Source organism: Fusarium sambucinum, chromosome IV, assembly GCF_050947815.1.
Source record: "Fusarium sambucinum isolate potato_lamoka chromosome IV, whole genome shotgun sequence".
NCBI lineage: Eukaryota > Fungi > Ascomycota > Sordariomycetes > Hypocreales > Nectriaceae > Fusarium > Fusarium sambucinum.
Genome location: NC_139291.1, coordinates 2,382,826 through 2,398,521, shown reverse-complemented (window position 1 = coordinate 2,398,521; position 15,696 = coordinate 2,382,826). Strand labels below are relative to the sequence as shown.

General features: G+C 49.1%; 6 protein-coding genes across 6 annotated transcripts; 3 read left to right on the top strand and 3 right to left on the bottom strand.

Annotated features, from left to right (window-relative positions):
* Positions 1–789: 789 nt before the first annotated feature.
* Positions 790–2,328, top strand: FSST1_000816 (uncharacterized protein; the record flags this gene model as incomplete). Its single annotated transcript, XM_083234687.1, has 1 exon — positions 790–2,328. The coding sequence occupies one exon, from the start codon at positions 790–792 to the stop codon at positions 2,326–2,328; it is 1,539 nt and encodes a 512-aa protein (XP_083090998.1).
* Positions 2,329–2,448: 120 nt separating this feature from the next.
* Positions 2,449–4,060, bottom strand: FSST1_000815 (cupin-like domain-containing protein; the record flags this gene model as incomplete). The annotated part of the gene is made up of 2 exons (XM_083234676.1): positions 2,449–2,487; positions 2,564–4,060. 2 exons carry the CDS (start codon positions 4,058–4,060, stop codon positions 2,449–2,451), a joined length of 1,536 nt encoding a protein of 511 aa, XP_083090997.1.
* Positions 4,061–4,419: 359 nt separating this feature from the next.
* On the bottom strand, positions 4,420–6,542 carry FSST1_000814 (uncharacterized protein; the record flags this gene model as incomplete). The annotated part of the gene is made up of 4 exons (XM_083234665.1): positions 4,420–4,695; positions 4,747–5,756; positions 5,805–6,405; positions 6,477–6,542. 4 exons carry the CDS (start codon positions 6,540–6,542, stop codon positions 4,420–4,422), a joined length of 1,953 nt encoding a protein of 650 aa, XP_083090996.1.
* Positions 6,543–7,447: 905 nt separating this feature from the next.
* FSST1_000813 (chorismate mutase ARO7) lies at positions 7,448–8,388 on the top strand (the record flags this gene model as incomplete). Its single annotated transcript, XM_083234654.1, has 3 exons — positions 7,448–7,518; positions 7,565–7,646; positions 7,720–8,388. The coding sequence occupies 3 exons, from the start codon at positions 7,448–7,450 to the stop codon at positions 8,386–8,388; spliced, it is 822 nt and encodes a 273-aa protein (XP_083090995.1).
* Positions 8,389–8,395: 7 nt separating this feature from the next.
* On the bottom strand, positions 8,396–9,305 carry FSST1_000812 (protein-transporting protein BCP1; the record flags this gene model as incomplete). Its single annotated transcript, XM_083234642.1, has 2 exons — positions 8,396–9,166; positions 9,219–9,305. 2 exons carry the CDS (start codon positions 9,303–9,305, stop codon positions 8,396–8,398), a joined length of 858 nt encoding a protein of 285 aa, XP_083090994.1.
* A 436-nt stretch (positions 9,306–9,741) lies between these two features.
* FSST1_000811 (retromer subunit VPS17) lies at positions 9,742–11,671 on the top strand (the record flags this gene model as incomplete). The annotated part of the gene is made up of 3 exons (XM_083234631.1): positions 9,742–10,248; positions 10,296–10,749; positions 10,800–11,671. 3 exons carry the CDS (start codon positions 9,742–9,744, stop codon positions 11,669–11,671), a joined length of 1,833 nt encoding a protein of 610 aa, XP_083090993.1.
* Between the last annotated feature and the right edge of the window lie 4,025 nt (positions 11,672–15,696).

The following is a 15,696-nucleotide window of genomic DNA, read 5'->3' as shown; positions in this document are numbered from 1 at the left end:
AACATTACTGTATATAAATATATGTACTGTTTGTTACTATAGAGTTTGGCCCGCTTCAAAATGTCAGTAGTGAGTGAGTGCACTATTCTTAATGTTGATGGAGTTATTGTTTGGATCAGTCAGGTATCAGTAGTTTTATGCATTGACTTGCATATATGTACAACCCGGGCAGACATGCGGAGTCCTGCAGCACCAAGCTCTGATGACATCTGATTCATATCATATTTACCAAGAAATGCGAGCAAAGCCATGTATGTTTCACAGCTTCTCCACAGCCAAAGCCGGACAACGAGGTGTCGTCATGAAATTCCCGATCACTGTAAGTAATCGATTTACCTACCGAATTAAGCAATTTAACCCCGCCAAATGCTAAAGTGATCACCGATAGGCTTGGTATATGAATAAATCATTCTGTTAAAAAGTGAATGACATAGGTACCTAGGTAGTTAACTACTACAACCATTTGTCATTTCAGGAACTGTTGGAAAATATCTCTCATACCCGGTTTTATGTCATATTTGAACTCTGTCTCTAGACTTTACATTAATGTCAAGACGTTCCTCTAATCTCGATTAATTACAGTTTATTGTTCTAACAATATACACAGTCTCCTCGACGCACCGAGATTAGGAAGTAACTTGACTGGTCTGTTACCTTCAACTCCCCACATTTGACCTTGTCACGTTCCACATCACATCCCTCAATATCGGCTCTTTCAAGTACCTACCTACAATAGCAAACATACAACCTTCGCAGAACCACAAACTCCTGAAATCCGCCCATGGAAATATGGACTCGTCGCCGCTTGTGAAAGCTCACGACCACGTGCGCGCTGCAGGCGTAGCCCACCAGTCGTCAGACAGTACAGTCGCAATCACTGAACATACTCAAGCTGCCGGCGAGTTTGCCAACGCCGCTAGGTCGACCTCGAGCATCGAAGCTCTCCGAACCCTCAAACTTCTGGAAGAGCACCATCGAAAGATCGCGGATATCCTCAAACGACCTACCGCGCCCGCTCCCCAAGTTGACGATACCGATCTCGGCGAGAAGGATTCGTCCGACAAGACCAACATCTCCTCCCAAGATGCGGACGACAAGAGAGAAAACAAGAATGATTCTCCGGCGTCCAAGAAAATAGCTCCTCCCACCCAGAGGCGATATGCTCACCGCGAGATGTCTTCATCCATTGCCAGTAACTTGGCTAATGCTCGTGGTATCCCGTCAAAATATCGAGGCCAGCCTCTTGCGCCGAGTGTTAGCAACGACCAGGCACCAGGCAATCTCGATGCAGCAAGCCATCCTCGGGGAACAAAAGCCAAGATGCAAAACATTATTGACCATCGGTCCGGTAAACCAACATGGGTCCCTCCTGCCCCTGGGACCACACGCTCCGATAGCCATGGCAAGGGCTCATCTTCCCCACGGTCTGATACTGCATCTTCCGTGGTCGCTAGTGACGATGGCGGATACACACGATTCTATAATGCTTTCGGAAGTATCATGAACAAAATTTCGGCGCCTTTGGCCTTTGCTGGGCTGCCTCTGATCCAAGAAGAATCCTCCATCTCAGAACCCCAAGATTCTCCAGAAATATCCCCCAAGCGTAGTCACCTTAAGGTCCCCCCATCCAAGGTTCCAGAACCAGACATCAGCAAGATATACTCGCAGGCAACATTGAAGACTTTGGCAAGAGAGGGACATGGACCGACCGATTCTTTCTATGTCGTACCCAGTACCGGTCACACCATGTCTTATGCGAATATCTTAACTTTTGCAGAGAAGGAAAAGAGGCGTCTCGGGGCTTCGTCCCACAGCGACCTTCTTGATGTTCCGGATGAAGATGATGACGACTTTGTTGATGCCCGGGAGGCACCCTCGCTATCGCCTGGAGCCAAACGTCGCATCGGCCGTGCCAGCACTGACAGGGAATTAAACAACACTATCGAAGAATTATATACTGAAAACAAATCTCTTAAAGATATGCTCGATAAGCTCACCAAGCGTCTTCATGCATTCGAGGCCAGTGCTCAGAACTCGGCCATGGCTCTTGCTGAAAGCTACCGCCTCATGCGTCCTGGATCTCCCTCTGCCTCCCCTCACCCAAGCAAGATAGCAGATGAAAATTTGCGACGCAAGAATCAAGAGATGGAAGAACAACTCGCTGCTGCCTTGAAACAGATGGAGCGGCTCGAGAAGGACAACCGTAAAATGCAAAAGGTTCTGGATAAGTATCGAGAGAAGTGGGAGACATTGAAAGCGGGCGCAAAAGCCCGGAGAGAAGCCCAAGGGGTTGGTGAGAGTATAGATGATGCTTCAACAACTGGATAGAGATGTGATGATATACCGACTTTGAGATTCATGCAAATATCTATGGCAGCTTATGCACAGGCGATTCCTTTCTATAGGTATAGGTAATAAAACAAAAATATATCATCTTGGGCCATTCCACTACGAAGAGCTGTAGCTCGAGCTTACTGCTGGCACTACCTAAAACATAGGAAGATCATTGAAGTCTGAGGAGTACATTTCTGATAGAAGCTCATGTGTTCCACCAAAAACTTACACTGAAGCTCACGCTTAAACTCCTTACATAGTGCCACCACCCGATCGGAATGACTAGTGTATCTCCTGGTTCTAGTATACACTCCCAGTATTCAGTACCTTCAAGTTCACTCCTCATCGATTCCAAGTCTTCCTCATCCGTATCATCAGGCTTATCATCCCATCCTTCCAGGACGCCCACGTCCAACTCACTTGTGTTGCTCATGTCGACACCATGCTCGGGTGCTCTGGGTCGCATCGCAGATGTAGCACGCGGGGGATACAGCCGGATGTACTTTGCGCCAACGACCTGACAGAGCAAGTTGTGATAGCCGTCCGTATGGAGAGGCGTGATGGTGCGGGCGGGACCGAACCAGGCGTTGAGCTGAGGCACGTCGACGGGTGGTTGATTCAGAGACGGGGTTGTGGGATGAGGTGGAACATCAACCCAGCAGAAATCTGGGATACAGATGTCATTGCGCAAAGTTGGAATTTGCTGGAAAAGGTTGTGCTGAGCGAGATAGCCGGTCTTGTCGGCCACAGAAGATTCTTTTTCGACATAACGGCTAAGAAATTCATGGAACGGTATCAAGTCCTGTCCCCAACCGTCATCGACGTAGCTTCGTCCAAGTTCAACTGGCACGAGACGTCTTCCCCCAAAAGTTTTGGATAGGAGGTATTCGGGATATTTCCAGGGTCGGTCTGTGAGAGCAGGCCAGTCTCCGATCACATCTGTGAAGACAATGGGGCGAGGTTCGCCCGCGTTGCTGTTCATATAATCCTCGAATTGTGGCATTGTCCACCCGGAGTGCCGCGGACACTCCCTCTCAGGCAAGAGCTTTGGCCGTCCACAAGGTTCACGAGTCGAGAACTCCCGTTGAGATGATTCGTCATGCCTCTGACGTTTGAATGGTCTCTCTTTCTGTTCCCCAGCTATCCAAGCCTCTTCAAGTAACGACAATGTCTTCTCAAGCCATTCGTTTTGTCCTCCGCCACCAGCTGTGATGAGCGCTCTGTCGAGCTTCTCCACAGTTGCATCTAGGGCCTGTTCCGAGGGGTTCTCACCCGTAGAAAGGGGACGCAGGAGGGTTTGGAAAGATTCTAGTACACAAGCGTCGGTATATATCTGGCGCCATACGAGGGGAAGAAGATCGTAGCGGTAGGCGTAGAATCTGGACGATGAGATAGATATCAAGTCGGTTATCCTTTTCTTGAGAAGTTTCTCATCAACTCTACATCTTTCATGACTAAGGGTTAGATGCTTGTGTAATGTAATTGTTGCGTGGGCTTGCCTGGCGAGGAGCTGTGTCATGGCATTCGCTGTAGGGTCGGTGTCATTTTCGTCAAACTTTTGTGTTTCTCCGTCGCCTGCAGCCGACCCTCTCACTTTTACTTGAGCTTCGCCGCGTATGCCTGAGATATGTAAAATCTCGCCATGCTTCCTGTCTGGATGCTCAAAGAGTTCATAAGCTTTCTGGAGATATCTGATAAGAATTGATGCATATTCTGCTGACGCCATATTTTGACTTGAAGCCTAGGAAGCATCCATGAATCTCATATGTGCTTGGCTAATGACCAGTGCGATGTGGACTTAGGTTGTCGTGAGTTCTGTGTTTGTATGGTTTTATTTATTGAAATTGTTGCATATTAAATTCTCAGGCTGATGAGCAATATGGTAGTTTATGTTGAAATTGCCTTGTGACCAATAGGATGAAGCATTCCTTGTCAACCATTATGGACACTGCAATCAGCCAATTTCGCTCGATCGGTTACCCCTTTTATGTATCACGAACTACATATTTACAATTTCGGAGAGATGCTCATAGTACAAATCGTCATGAGCGGATTTCATTATCTTACAGATTACACACGTATATCTTAGCTTGTCCATACACCAACGATACCGTCTCGTCTGCCTTCAACAAGATACCCATCTCTAACACGTACACGCTCCACGATAGCTGGAGTCTTGCCCTCCTCAGCTGCGCTGATGCCAGCGCCACATTCCCATTGTCGTCCCTCAACCTTATCGTACACCTTGACAACGTCCTCGCCAGCGGCGCTGACAATTCGCCGAGCATCGAACATCATGTCTGTGACAGGGTTATCGTATGCGTATGCGTCGTAGATAGACCCTGTTCGAAGATCCCAAATCTGTTGCTGTTAGCTAAAGCGTTCTTCAGATACCAAATGACAGTTACTTACTCTAATGCTTCTGTCCACACTTCCAGTCACTAGGTGCACGTCATCGAACTGAAGACATGTTACTGCACCGGTGTGACCGACCAGGCTTCGATGGACCTGCCCGCTTCGAAGATCCCATAGACGAACCATGCCGTCTGCTGTGCCGCACGCAAGAGCCGTCTCAAAAACCTGCAAAGCGCCGACGAAGTCGGCTGAGCTGCTTTGAGATCGCCCTGTAGGTCGCCATGTACTGTCCGTCGTTGTCATACTTGCTGCGGCTGCCCACATAACATCCAATGTTTGCACGCAGCGGCCCTTTTCAAGATCCCAATGGCGAATTGTCTTATCCGCAGAGCCGGAAACCATAACATCACCTCTAAAGTGAAGAGCCGTGATTTCATCAACATGTGATTCCAAGGTGTACAGTGGGCAATCAGCCATGCTACCCGGTGGGGGCTCAAGGTGATTGTCCGTTCCGAAAGCAATGGCGTCCTCGTCGTCGTCTTTTCCAAGGCCGCCATGAGGGTCGTAGTGAGCTTTGCTGAGATCCCAGAGTCGAATGGTTGCGTCCACAGAGCCCGTTGCGAGGATGTTATCCTCAACTTGCAAAGCGCGTACCGATGCAGTGTGACCTTCCATATAACCCATACATCTACCAGCGTTAAGATCCCAAACTCGGACTGTGTCATCGAGAGCAGCGGTAACCATGGTGCCAAACGGAGCGTCGAAATCAATAGCCGTGATCGTGTCCTTGTGTGCCCGGAGCTCGCGAATAGCGGTACCAGGCTCGAAATGCTCATGAAGGATAGGCATCGACTTCTTACGGTGGACCTTTTTCGTTTTCCGGGGCGTACTGCCGGCTTCTGAGGCGGGGATCTTTTCGTATACTGACTGGGACATGAACTCGTGATCGTGATCATCGGCATCACCGACTAGATCTTGCTCGTCCTGGGTTCGTGTGTTTCGTTCCATCTCTTCAGCCTCATCAACCAGCACCTGGGCCTCGTCAACACGAATTTCCATCTCGGAAACTTGTCAAGTTAGTAGAGCTCTGGGAATACAATTGGCACAGAACATACTATCATGCTCCAGCATAGCTTCATCCTGTTCCAACCCTGCTAGCCTGTCTAAGATAATTCTTCGCATACCGTGGAGATTTGCGATTTTGTTGTCGATTTCTCGAATTTCGTAACTCGCCATACTCTTGCGAGTACCCAGTAACCCAAATTCATGCATCATGGCGGCTTTCTCCTTTTTCAACTGCGTCAGCTTTTTGGGGCTTCCCGGTGTCCCTTCTGAATCTTCCAACATTTTGCGACCCCGAGTTACCCGTCGCTGAAACTTCTTGCCTTCGTCGGTCAGCTCCGGGAAACTGGCCTGGAAGCCCTGAAATAACGAATACGGGTTTTCGTGCTCGGGAATATTGGCGAGAAGGTCATCGGGCAGATACGTCAAGGCGCGATGCTGGATTTCGTGGGTTGATAGCCTGGAGCGCATGAGATCTGTGGGGGTTGTCCTTGCCATCGCGAACATGCTTCGCTGGACCGTCGGTCGCTTCATTTGCTTGTGAACCTCGGCCATGGCGGCTTGGTAGTGATGAGCCGTGGCTTCGGCATTGGGACCGATCAAATGAGTAGCTGTAGTTGTAACCTTTCGACTGAAAGCCTCGAGTCCGCGCGTCTACCCAAGAAAGATTGAGGTTAGCGATTTGCAGTCCATATGGGACAATGGGTTTTCGAGTATCTACACACCGACACAATGGACTGGTCGTCATCTCCGCCTTCGTCGAAGCCATAGTGAGTCTCTTGGTTCGCCATGGCCAAGCTCCTGCCGGAGAGGTGCAGAAGCCGAAGAGAATCAGAGGGCCTTGAAGCGATTGCGTTGAGGTGGGACAATGACGCTGAGGTTTCAGGGAAGGAAAGATTAAAAGAATTGGCAGCTCACGAGGAGTTTATCATGACGCGCGCCGGGATAACCTTGGCTATGGAGGTGGAGGGCAAAAAGACCCGACCACGGTTTGGACTTGGGCTTAGGAGGCTTCAGATCCGAGACGCTAATGTGGGCAGAAGAAAATGGAAATTCAACTGTAATTGGTTCATGCGACAGCTTTGCCGCAGCGCTGGAACTGCTTACTTTGAATACAGTGGCGTACAATCTATTTGAGCCTTCTTCGTACTACCCAGGCTCTTAATCCAGATATTTAGTTAGATTAGATTAGGTGCGGCTTTATGCTGGCTTGCTGATGACATCCAAGACCTCCTTCCTTCCCGAGCTTCCCAATCCCAGCCCCAGAAAGATTACCCCTCCATCGATGCCCGCCCGCCCATCATCTTTGCAGCTCCACTGTAGGTCCCTACTGTAATTTTTCGCACAGGTTCACGAAAAGAAATCTTAGCAGCCTACTAAGGTAGGGAGGGAAGTGCCGGTTCCGCTCATGCCCTCGGTCTAGACTACCAACCATAGAAACGCACCTGAAAGGAAATCTGCATTGCATTTGGGACTTTCCGTACCGTACCCGCTTCCAGCTAACCTGTTGAGTGTATTGGTGTTTTTAATACGACTCATTACGTTGATACATAACCTCGACTCACCCACTTTGGACAAAGTATCCCAGTTGGAATCTGTCGCTTTTGAACAGCGCTGAATATTCTTGATCGTTCAGCTCCTACTCTTCCAGCCAAGAAATAACACTTTGTGATTAATCGCTATTATCACAATCGAGATGGATACTGTTATCAACATGGCCGATGCCGCACACGCACTGGATCTTGCTCGAATCCGGTTCCAGCTAATGTACGAGTCACCCAATTTCACACAAGTTGCATTGCTTGGCTCCAAGGTTCGGTACTGACGGTAGAAGTCGACTCGAGGATACCATCACTTTCCATTTGATTGAAAGAGTGCAGTTTGCATTGAATAGTGTAAGTGGGATATGGGACCTCCATCAACCCCCGTCCAGCCAAGTATAGGCAATTAACTGTGACTTTCTAATAGACAATCTATGCCCCTGGAGCTGTCGAGCTTCCAGAAGCGAACCTGAGCTTCCTCGACTGGTACTTCCGCGAGCAAGAAAAGCTGCAATCTCTAATCCGACGTTTCGAATCCCCTGACGAGTACCCTTTTTTCCCCGACGCTTTGCAGAAGCCAATTCTCAAGCCTCTCAACTACCCCAGAATCCTATATGAGAACGACGTCAATGTGAACGACAAGATTAAGCAGTTCTACACGGAAAAGTTCCTTCCCGCAGTGTGCCCCGACTTCGGCCGCGAGGAGCGGGGCGAGTCCCAAGAAAACTACGGCTCGACCGCAACTTGTGATATTGCTTGCTTACAAGCCTTGTCACGACGTATCCATTTCGGTAAATTTGTCGCCGAGTCCAAGTTCCGTTCTGATCAAGAGAAATACATCCAACTTATCAAGGCAGAGGACCGAGAGGGTATTGCAGAGTCCATCACCAATGCTGCTGTGGAGAAACAGGTTCTTGAGCGACTACGACTTAAGGCTTTGACATACGGAAAAGACCCCAGTATTCCAGATGGCACAGAAGGAGCGGCAAAGATCAATGTCGATGCCGTTGTTTCAATGTACAAGGACTTTGTTATCCCGTTGACCAAGGAAGTGGAGGTAGAATACTTAATGCAGAGGCTGGAGCCGGACGCCTAATGTTCGTCTATTGCGCAGCGCTCAAATATTCATTAACAGACTTGACCGCCGCAGGGAATTTGCTTGCTTCAATAAGGATCATGTGCCCATGCGCCTTGACGCCCATTTCCTGGAATGCCCGCTTGCTGTCTGCAGCTAGTTCGTCCTCTTTTGTGTAGTTGAAGTTTCCGTGCGCGACCGCATGCTTGTGTAACACCTCGTCCTCCATATGGAAATAATACATGCCGGCTTCCTCCTTGGCCTTCTTGCGCTTCTGGTTTTCAACATCGAGTTTCGACTCAAGCTCCTGATATGTCTTGGACAAGATCAAGTAGTGGGAGAAATTGTAAGGCTCCTTGTCTTCCACAGCCGCTTCAACCTCATCGACAAGCATCGAATAGAGTGGCGGTGCTAACTCGGAAGGCATATTGATGAGACGTTCGGAGAACACGAGTCCGACATGCTTGTTGCTGCTGAGGACATCTGCAATAGGCGCTAGGGACGAATTGGTTTGCGCCTTCTCCACAAGGTACTTGATGATATCCTTCATTGGCTCCTTATCTTGATGAATAGCCGTATTAAGGACGGTGAGAAGGGCGTAGGCATCGTTGGCCTTGCCATCAACCTTGATGGTTGAACCAATGGTGGGTTGCGAAAGAACGAGATCGGCAAGGGCAGACATATTGAAAAGATTCGCATCAACATCGAATAGTTGTCGCAAAAGCGTCTTGGTTCCATGGAAATCAACCTCAGGATCGAAGTTGAACCACTCGAAGTCGACGTTGACCATATCGAAATCCTAAGTTTCCAGTTAGGAGGACGCCAGTACGCCATCGTTGAAATTTGCCTACCTCATCATCTGAACTGTCCTCATCCATCATGTTAACGTCCGCAGGCGGGACGTCCTTGCCCTCTTCGCGCGCACGCTTCTTGCCCATTTTGAAGTTTGCGTATAGTTGCGAGGTTGAGTTACTGGTAGCAAAGAAGATGATTCCTTGGCGGGTGAGAGTATTCACTGGCGCAAAAATTGTCAGGTCAAGTTCACTTAATAAATGTTAAATTCCTTCACCGGACAGTGATGTCGCCAAAACATTTTCTGTAAGCCCCTCACTAACCTCTTAAAGACCTGATAAGATAGGTAACCAATGTTCTGGTCTAAGCTCCCGGGCCAACACCTCCACTTGTCTGGCTGAATTGGATTGACTTACTCCACCCCCGTCGTTCCCCCGTCCGTCCCTGCCGACCGCCGACAACTTTGGCTTGGACCTCGTTGCGCGCAACATAACGCAACGTCATTCTTTCAGCTTCTCTTCCCCATCAACAATTCTTCAGTCGCTATAGTCGCTATTTTCTATCGCTAATACCTTATTCGCGATGGACTACAGCTCCACGATCCACGACGTCGAGGATCCCGCCGGCGATTCGCCCTGGGGCAACTCCCCTGTGTCTTCTCCATCGCGAAACAATGTTGCTGCTTTCAACCCCGTCTCAACCGAGAATCCTCCTCCTTCTCCCTTTCGCTTCAATACACAGCCTCCGAATGGCCTATCTCAAGAACAGTCTACAGCTCAGTCCGGAGAGCTCCCCCGCCCAGGCACTGCAACCACAGCGTCTGGAACTGAAGATGACACCGAGGCTTCGGGGACGCTGAACCCTTCAGAGGCGCAGTCCCAGTCGACGACCGCTGAACCACCGACCGAGGGTGATGGACAACCCACGACCCAGGGCCAACAAAACAACCAGACTGGTCAACCAGCTTCGCAGCATGGACAAGAGCAACCTCTGCAAAAGCCAGCTGGACCTCAGTTCCGGCTTCAGGCCAAGATAACAGGACTTGAGCGTACTGGCAAAAAGGACCCTATCTTGCGTTTTGATGTTCATGTATGAGTATGATTATTTGGTTCCCAGCATTGGACTGACAGTTGTAGACAAATATTTCCCGCTTTCGTACAACTCAATTCCGCGATGTTCGCCGTTTGCACTCCGAATTTGTTAAGCTCGCGGAACACCTGATATCTGCGAATCCGGAGGTGTTTGTTCCTGCGGTACCACCACCTTTGACTTCCGCTGGAGCTGGTACGGATGAGGATGAGATTCGTGTCAAAGCCCTGATGCAGCGATGGTTAAACTACGTTTGCAGCAATGAGATCTTGATGCGAGATGATGAGATGGTGTTGTTCGTGGAAAGCGACTTTGGCTACAGCCCTATGGTCAAGAAGAAGCAGCCCGCGACAGGTGTGCGCAGAAAAATCTTGAAGCAGTTTGCTCCTCCTCCTGACGACACTCCTGAGCTGGCGGATGCAAGGCCAACCGTTAAACTATTTTATCTGGGGAGTATGGATGCGGGCCATAAGGTTGATAAGCTGGTTAAAGCCAGGAGAGGTAAGATTTGTTTGTACTATCAAAGTGCAGAATGCTAAACGTCGCCCTAGGTCTTGGTCTCTCCGAAGCCGATTATGGTTCTAAACTTGCAGGTATGCACGTCCAGGAACCTCATCCTGGCTTGGCCAACGCCTACCGAAAGCTTGGTAAAGTTGTTCAGACAGTTGGTGATTACCATGCTGCCCAGGCAACAGCAGAGGCCACGACGGTTGGCGACCCATTCCAATATCATTCCCAAGATGCTTTCATCGTCAAGGAATCCCTTACCAACCGCCAAATCCTGGTTCGGGAATTTCTACAAGCGCAGGAGGCCACTCGCAGCAAGCTCAACGCAGCTGACCGCCTTAAGGCCAGCTCAAGTGTGCGTCGGGAGAAGGTGGACGAGGCTATTACAGCGCTGGATGATGCTCGCCAGCACGAAACTTGGCTGTACAATAAAACCAACCGCGTGACCCAGAACCTGGTACAGGAGCGACGAAAATGGTTCTCAAGAACCTCTGCCGATCTTCGCCTAAGCATCAGGGAGTACGTACTCCGCGAAATTGAGGCTGAAAGGCGAACCCTGGCTCTGCTCGAGACAGTCCGCCCAGACATTAGATCAATCGATGCTTCGGGTGGTCTGAGCCGATTAGGCCGGGAGGCGCATCCAACTGTGCGTCGCTCGAGCCTCGCGGCCAGTCAAGGTCCCAAGGGCGACTCTTGGAGCGGCGTTCCTCGTCGTTCAGATGCCACGGGTCGCAGTGTGTCTGGCAGTCTTATCAGCAAGGTGTCAGAGGAGGGCGAGAGTGAAGAGAACGCCGAGGCCGCCCAAGGGCTTCAGGCTGCCGGTCGTACAGGCCTTCAAGGCGTCAACGAGGAGGACGATGAGGATCGAGTGGATGCTAGAAACGCTGCGAGTCGACTGGCCGCCAGCACTTTCTGAGCTCCTTTGCTGGAACGCTTACGGATGACGAACAAAGAACTTTGCATCAGACTCATTCCTCTTTTCTCTTTTTGATAGCATCGCTCCGAGCCTGGTGTTATTTGAAACTGTATGGTTTACCTTTGTCTCTGGTACCTTTCTACTTTGTGTGTAAGGCCTCATAACTTGCATTCGACGCTGTGACGTGTCTTGATGAACCGTACGCAGTAATTGGCACCATTGACGTTGATAACAACACTGCTCTTTGGTACACAACCAGCATCTACCATCTGCTGTCCGATCTTTGAAATGATAAGCGGTGTGTGGACAGGCTGGGTGAGGGATGCGTAGGTTTCAGCTCCCTACGGATGTGAAGTAGATCTATCAGGACAGAGTTTAGATAAGCCCGTCATAATCAAAACGTCGCAGATAGCGACTGAGAAGTATGTTTCATTATTCACATGAGATTTTTTGCTGGTGTCGACAGACCTCGAAAAGATAAAGAGGTTTAAACCCATTGGACATTTCTGCTCAACCCCGGATATCGGTCTGGAAGAAACCCAAAATCTATGTTCACCGATGCAGATTCACAGGATAGCACATGCACGCAGCGGTCGTACACAATAGCTGCTTGAGACCATCTCGCGAGTGCCAATTGCATATGCGTAATACCCACTTTGCTAACTTACTGTGCCAATATGTTGTGCTACATGTGACGCAGCATAAAGAAATATGTAAAGCCTAAATGCCAGTCAGGTCTACAGTCGATCTTGCAGGAAGAATATGGCGACTGACATCCATGTCTGGTACCAATGCCATTGTGAACGGAGCCTCCTAGCGACAAATTGACCGTGTCATTGTCCCTGGCATGTTGAAGTTTTCCAATGGCATTCTACTGAAGTATTAAGATACATGCCCAAATGGTTGGTTATGTCTGTATACTTGTTGTGATATTCATGTGGAGGGAGAGAGAGGCTCGTGAGAGGACACCCGATGAAGGTGGGGATAGGGCCAGAACAAGGGTGCTTTTACGTCTAGAAGCATGAGTGTGCACCTCTGTGCATGCATACTCGGCAACATTCAAAATGCAGGCAAGCTGCAGTAGGTAGTCAATGATGTGATGGCATTGATGGGATTTCTCCTGTCATTTTACAGCATAATGCTGTTAGAAGAACTGGTGCGGGATTGTCTTCAGACAATCTTTGTGACTTGCTCATATTGTCAACCATTCATTTGTTCTGTTGGGAGAGGCTCATCGACAATTCGTCAAGTCGTTTGGTGTGTTCAAGATGTTGAGTGGCGGTGAGAGAAGCCAAAGTTTTCTATGACTCCTTCGCACCATAGTAGTATGTATGCTCGATGTGTTTTATACGGGCACGGCTAGTCTTTGAGAGCATTGATTTGGACAGCATCGACCAGAACTGTTTGTCGAGACCCAGAATCGTGGCCTTTGACCACGGAAGCAATGGGGCCGCACTCCAACTTGGCAACTGGTCTGTGAATCATGGCCATTCTGATCAATCGACTTTGTCGGTAATTCGGGCGCTGATAACCTCGCATTAAGCCTGAATCGAAACTAGCGAGTCTGTATTATTGGAGGTTTTTAGCCGTGTTGATAGTTATCGGCGTTTGGCTTGACATCCTTGGGCCCTGGGCATTGGCCTGAGGTTGTTGGCCATGCCATCCATACCTACCCAGGGGTTGGGATGAAGCAATGGAACCCCAAGTGCATGGATCTCGTCATGTCTCATGCATCTAGAGAAGCTTCAACCTCGAGATGGCGCAATCGAGAGATAGCCATAACAAACCAATCAAACACGCCAATCGAGAACAACGGAACATTTCATCCTCACGAAAAGCCGAGGTTTTATGAGATGACCGCGCAGTCTCGGCACTTACCTGTCAGATTTGAACCAAGCTGAAGTTTGCGGCAAGAGCTGCATTCGAGAGTATTTCCTGACGCCTAAATGGAGAAGACTCTCGAAGAAAGATCAGGCCTTGAATTATCGTGGACCCAGTTCTGGACAAAAGAAGATGGGTGCAGATGGAACTAGTACAATGCGTGCGTGCTGCGAGGTTCGTCTTGCATGTGTCGTCTTGCTGGAGAGATTAGGCGCAATTGCAGCAGCTTATGTTAATGTAATGATCCTTGGTTACGCATATCGTTCCGGGCGAAATGAGCAGCTCTAGACTTGGACATGATATCTCTCTCCTCATCTCTAGACAATAGATCGTCATGAAGACAACCATAGAAATAAAGAAGGCGGATGCATCCATCTCCCCCCGTTACTTGGAGGGTTGGATTACGGGGTATGGGGTTCACTCACTGGGAATCCCTGTCAACTATAAATGAGAAGGGGGGATGATAGAACTTAATAAGGGCCGAATCAAAATGCCTTGTTCTCTCGCGTGGCAGAATGGGCGATTGCCTGACCCTTGTTAACGACCGACAGCTTGACGAAGATGACAATAAACGTCTTTAATACACGGTAATGGCAGCCGATGCTTATTGGATTGTCCCAGAAAGATGACTATCAGAAAAAAATTTAAAGATCAATTTATGACAGGCTAAAATGGGTACGGAACATGGATCTTGGACAAAACCATTCACTTGCCGAGTACAGACAGTAGGGTTATCGAGAAGTGCGCCTTTCCGAGGTGTTGTTTGATGAAATGAAGACACCTCCGATTAGTAAAGGCACAAGGTACCGAGTAGCTCTTTACCCTGACGGAGGCAAGCATCTCAACCTTGCTGGCTACATTTGTCAATAGCTGTGATCTCTTTTCTCTAAACTTCAATCCTCTCATATTTCATGGTAAGAGTTGCAAGAGGCTTGTACAGAACGGATTGAATCGCTAGAAGGCTTGACCCTTCAGCTTACAGATGATAATTATTGATCAACAAAAGTCGTATTAACGATGAGTTTGGCCCGAACTAGACAGCATCTGCAAACATAAACACAACCGCCATTCGAAACTTATCGGTTTTGAGATTCACTTATTCAATCATTTCTATATCATGTCAATGACTCCGACTTCAAGCCAACAAAAGCATAGGCCAGGGTTTAGTCTTGTGCAGAGACCAGCAAGTTCCTCCTGCATAATAGACGTAAATAACACCCTGCAACCATTCTATCTTCACATTACCATGCCATGTCACTCACTCACCGCGATATCGGGCAGGACAGGAGCCACCCCATAGTCCTGTCGGTGCTTGGCTCGGGACTGTAAGTCCCATGGTCCCCGGTCCACCTGGCCGTCTTCCGTTGCAAAGATATGTAACAGTATCTACGGCACGCTCGTCGTCACAATTGACGATCTTGTTTCCTCGTTGAAGCGGGCACCAGTCATTGTCCCCAATCGTTAGATCTCGACGCTCTTCAATACACCTTCTGGTAACGCTCTTTATCAGTTAAGACAGTGCCATCACCGATACGTCTTCTACCTCATTCGACACAGAGCCAACAAGACAGAGTTACTGCAGTGCGTTGACCAAACGCTGGCTAGGAGAGCCCTGGAAGGCCAACGCCGCTAAAGGACCCTTGGTTGCTAGCGTGCCCCATATCTGGTTGCGGGACGAGACTGACGCCCGTTCTGAGAGAACTTCGACTGCAAAACACCCACCAATTCAAGTCTTTTGGCTCGGCCCTGGTCCACGCACATGCTAACATGGCACACATGTGGCTCTGCCGGTACGCCATTGCCATCATGCTAAATCCTGCAGCTAGTAGATTGTTACAGGGCAACAATTTACGGGAACTCTTTGTTTTCCGCCGATAGCTTGTTGATCCCTGACTGGGCCTCTTTCTGTCGTATCAGACGCCTCTGGGCGCCTACCACCTTGGCATTGAGCAAATTGACGATAGCACACGCCCTGACTCCCGATTACTCTGTCTAAATTCGGATTCATCTGGTCAAACTTCCGGGAGAAGTTGGAGAGGTCTTATCTGCCTACTTAAGGGATGGTGGCCCAGCTTTCGTAATTCCATTTCATTCTCCTGCGTCCAAAGAGTATCAGATTCTGCTACCTGTCCAAACTGGTTCCA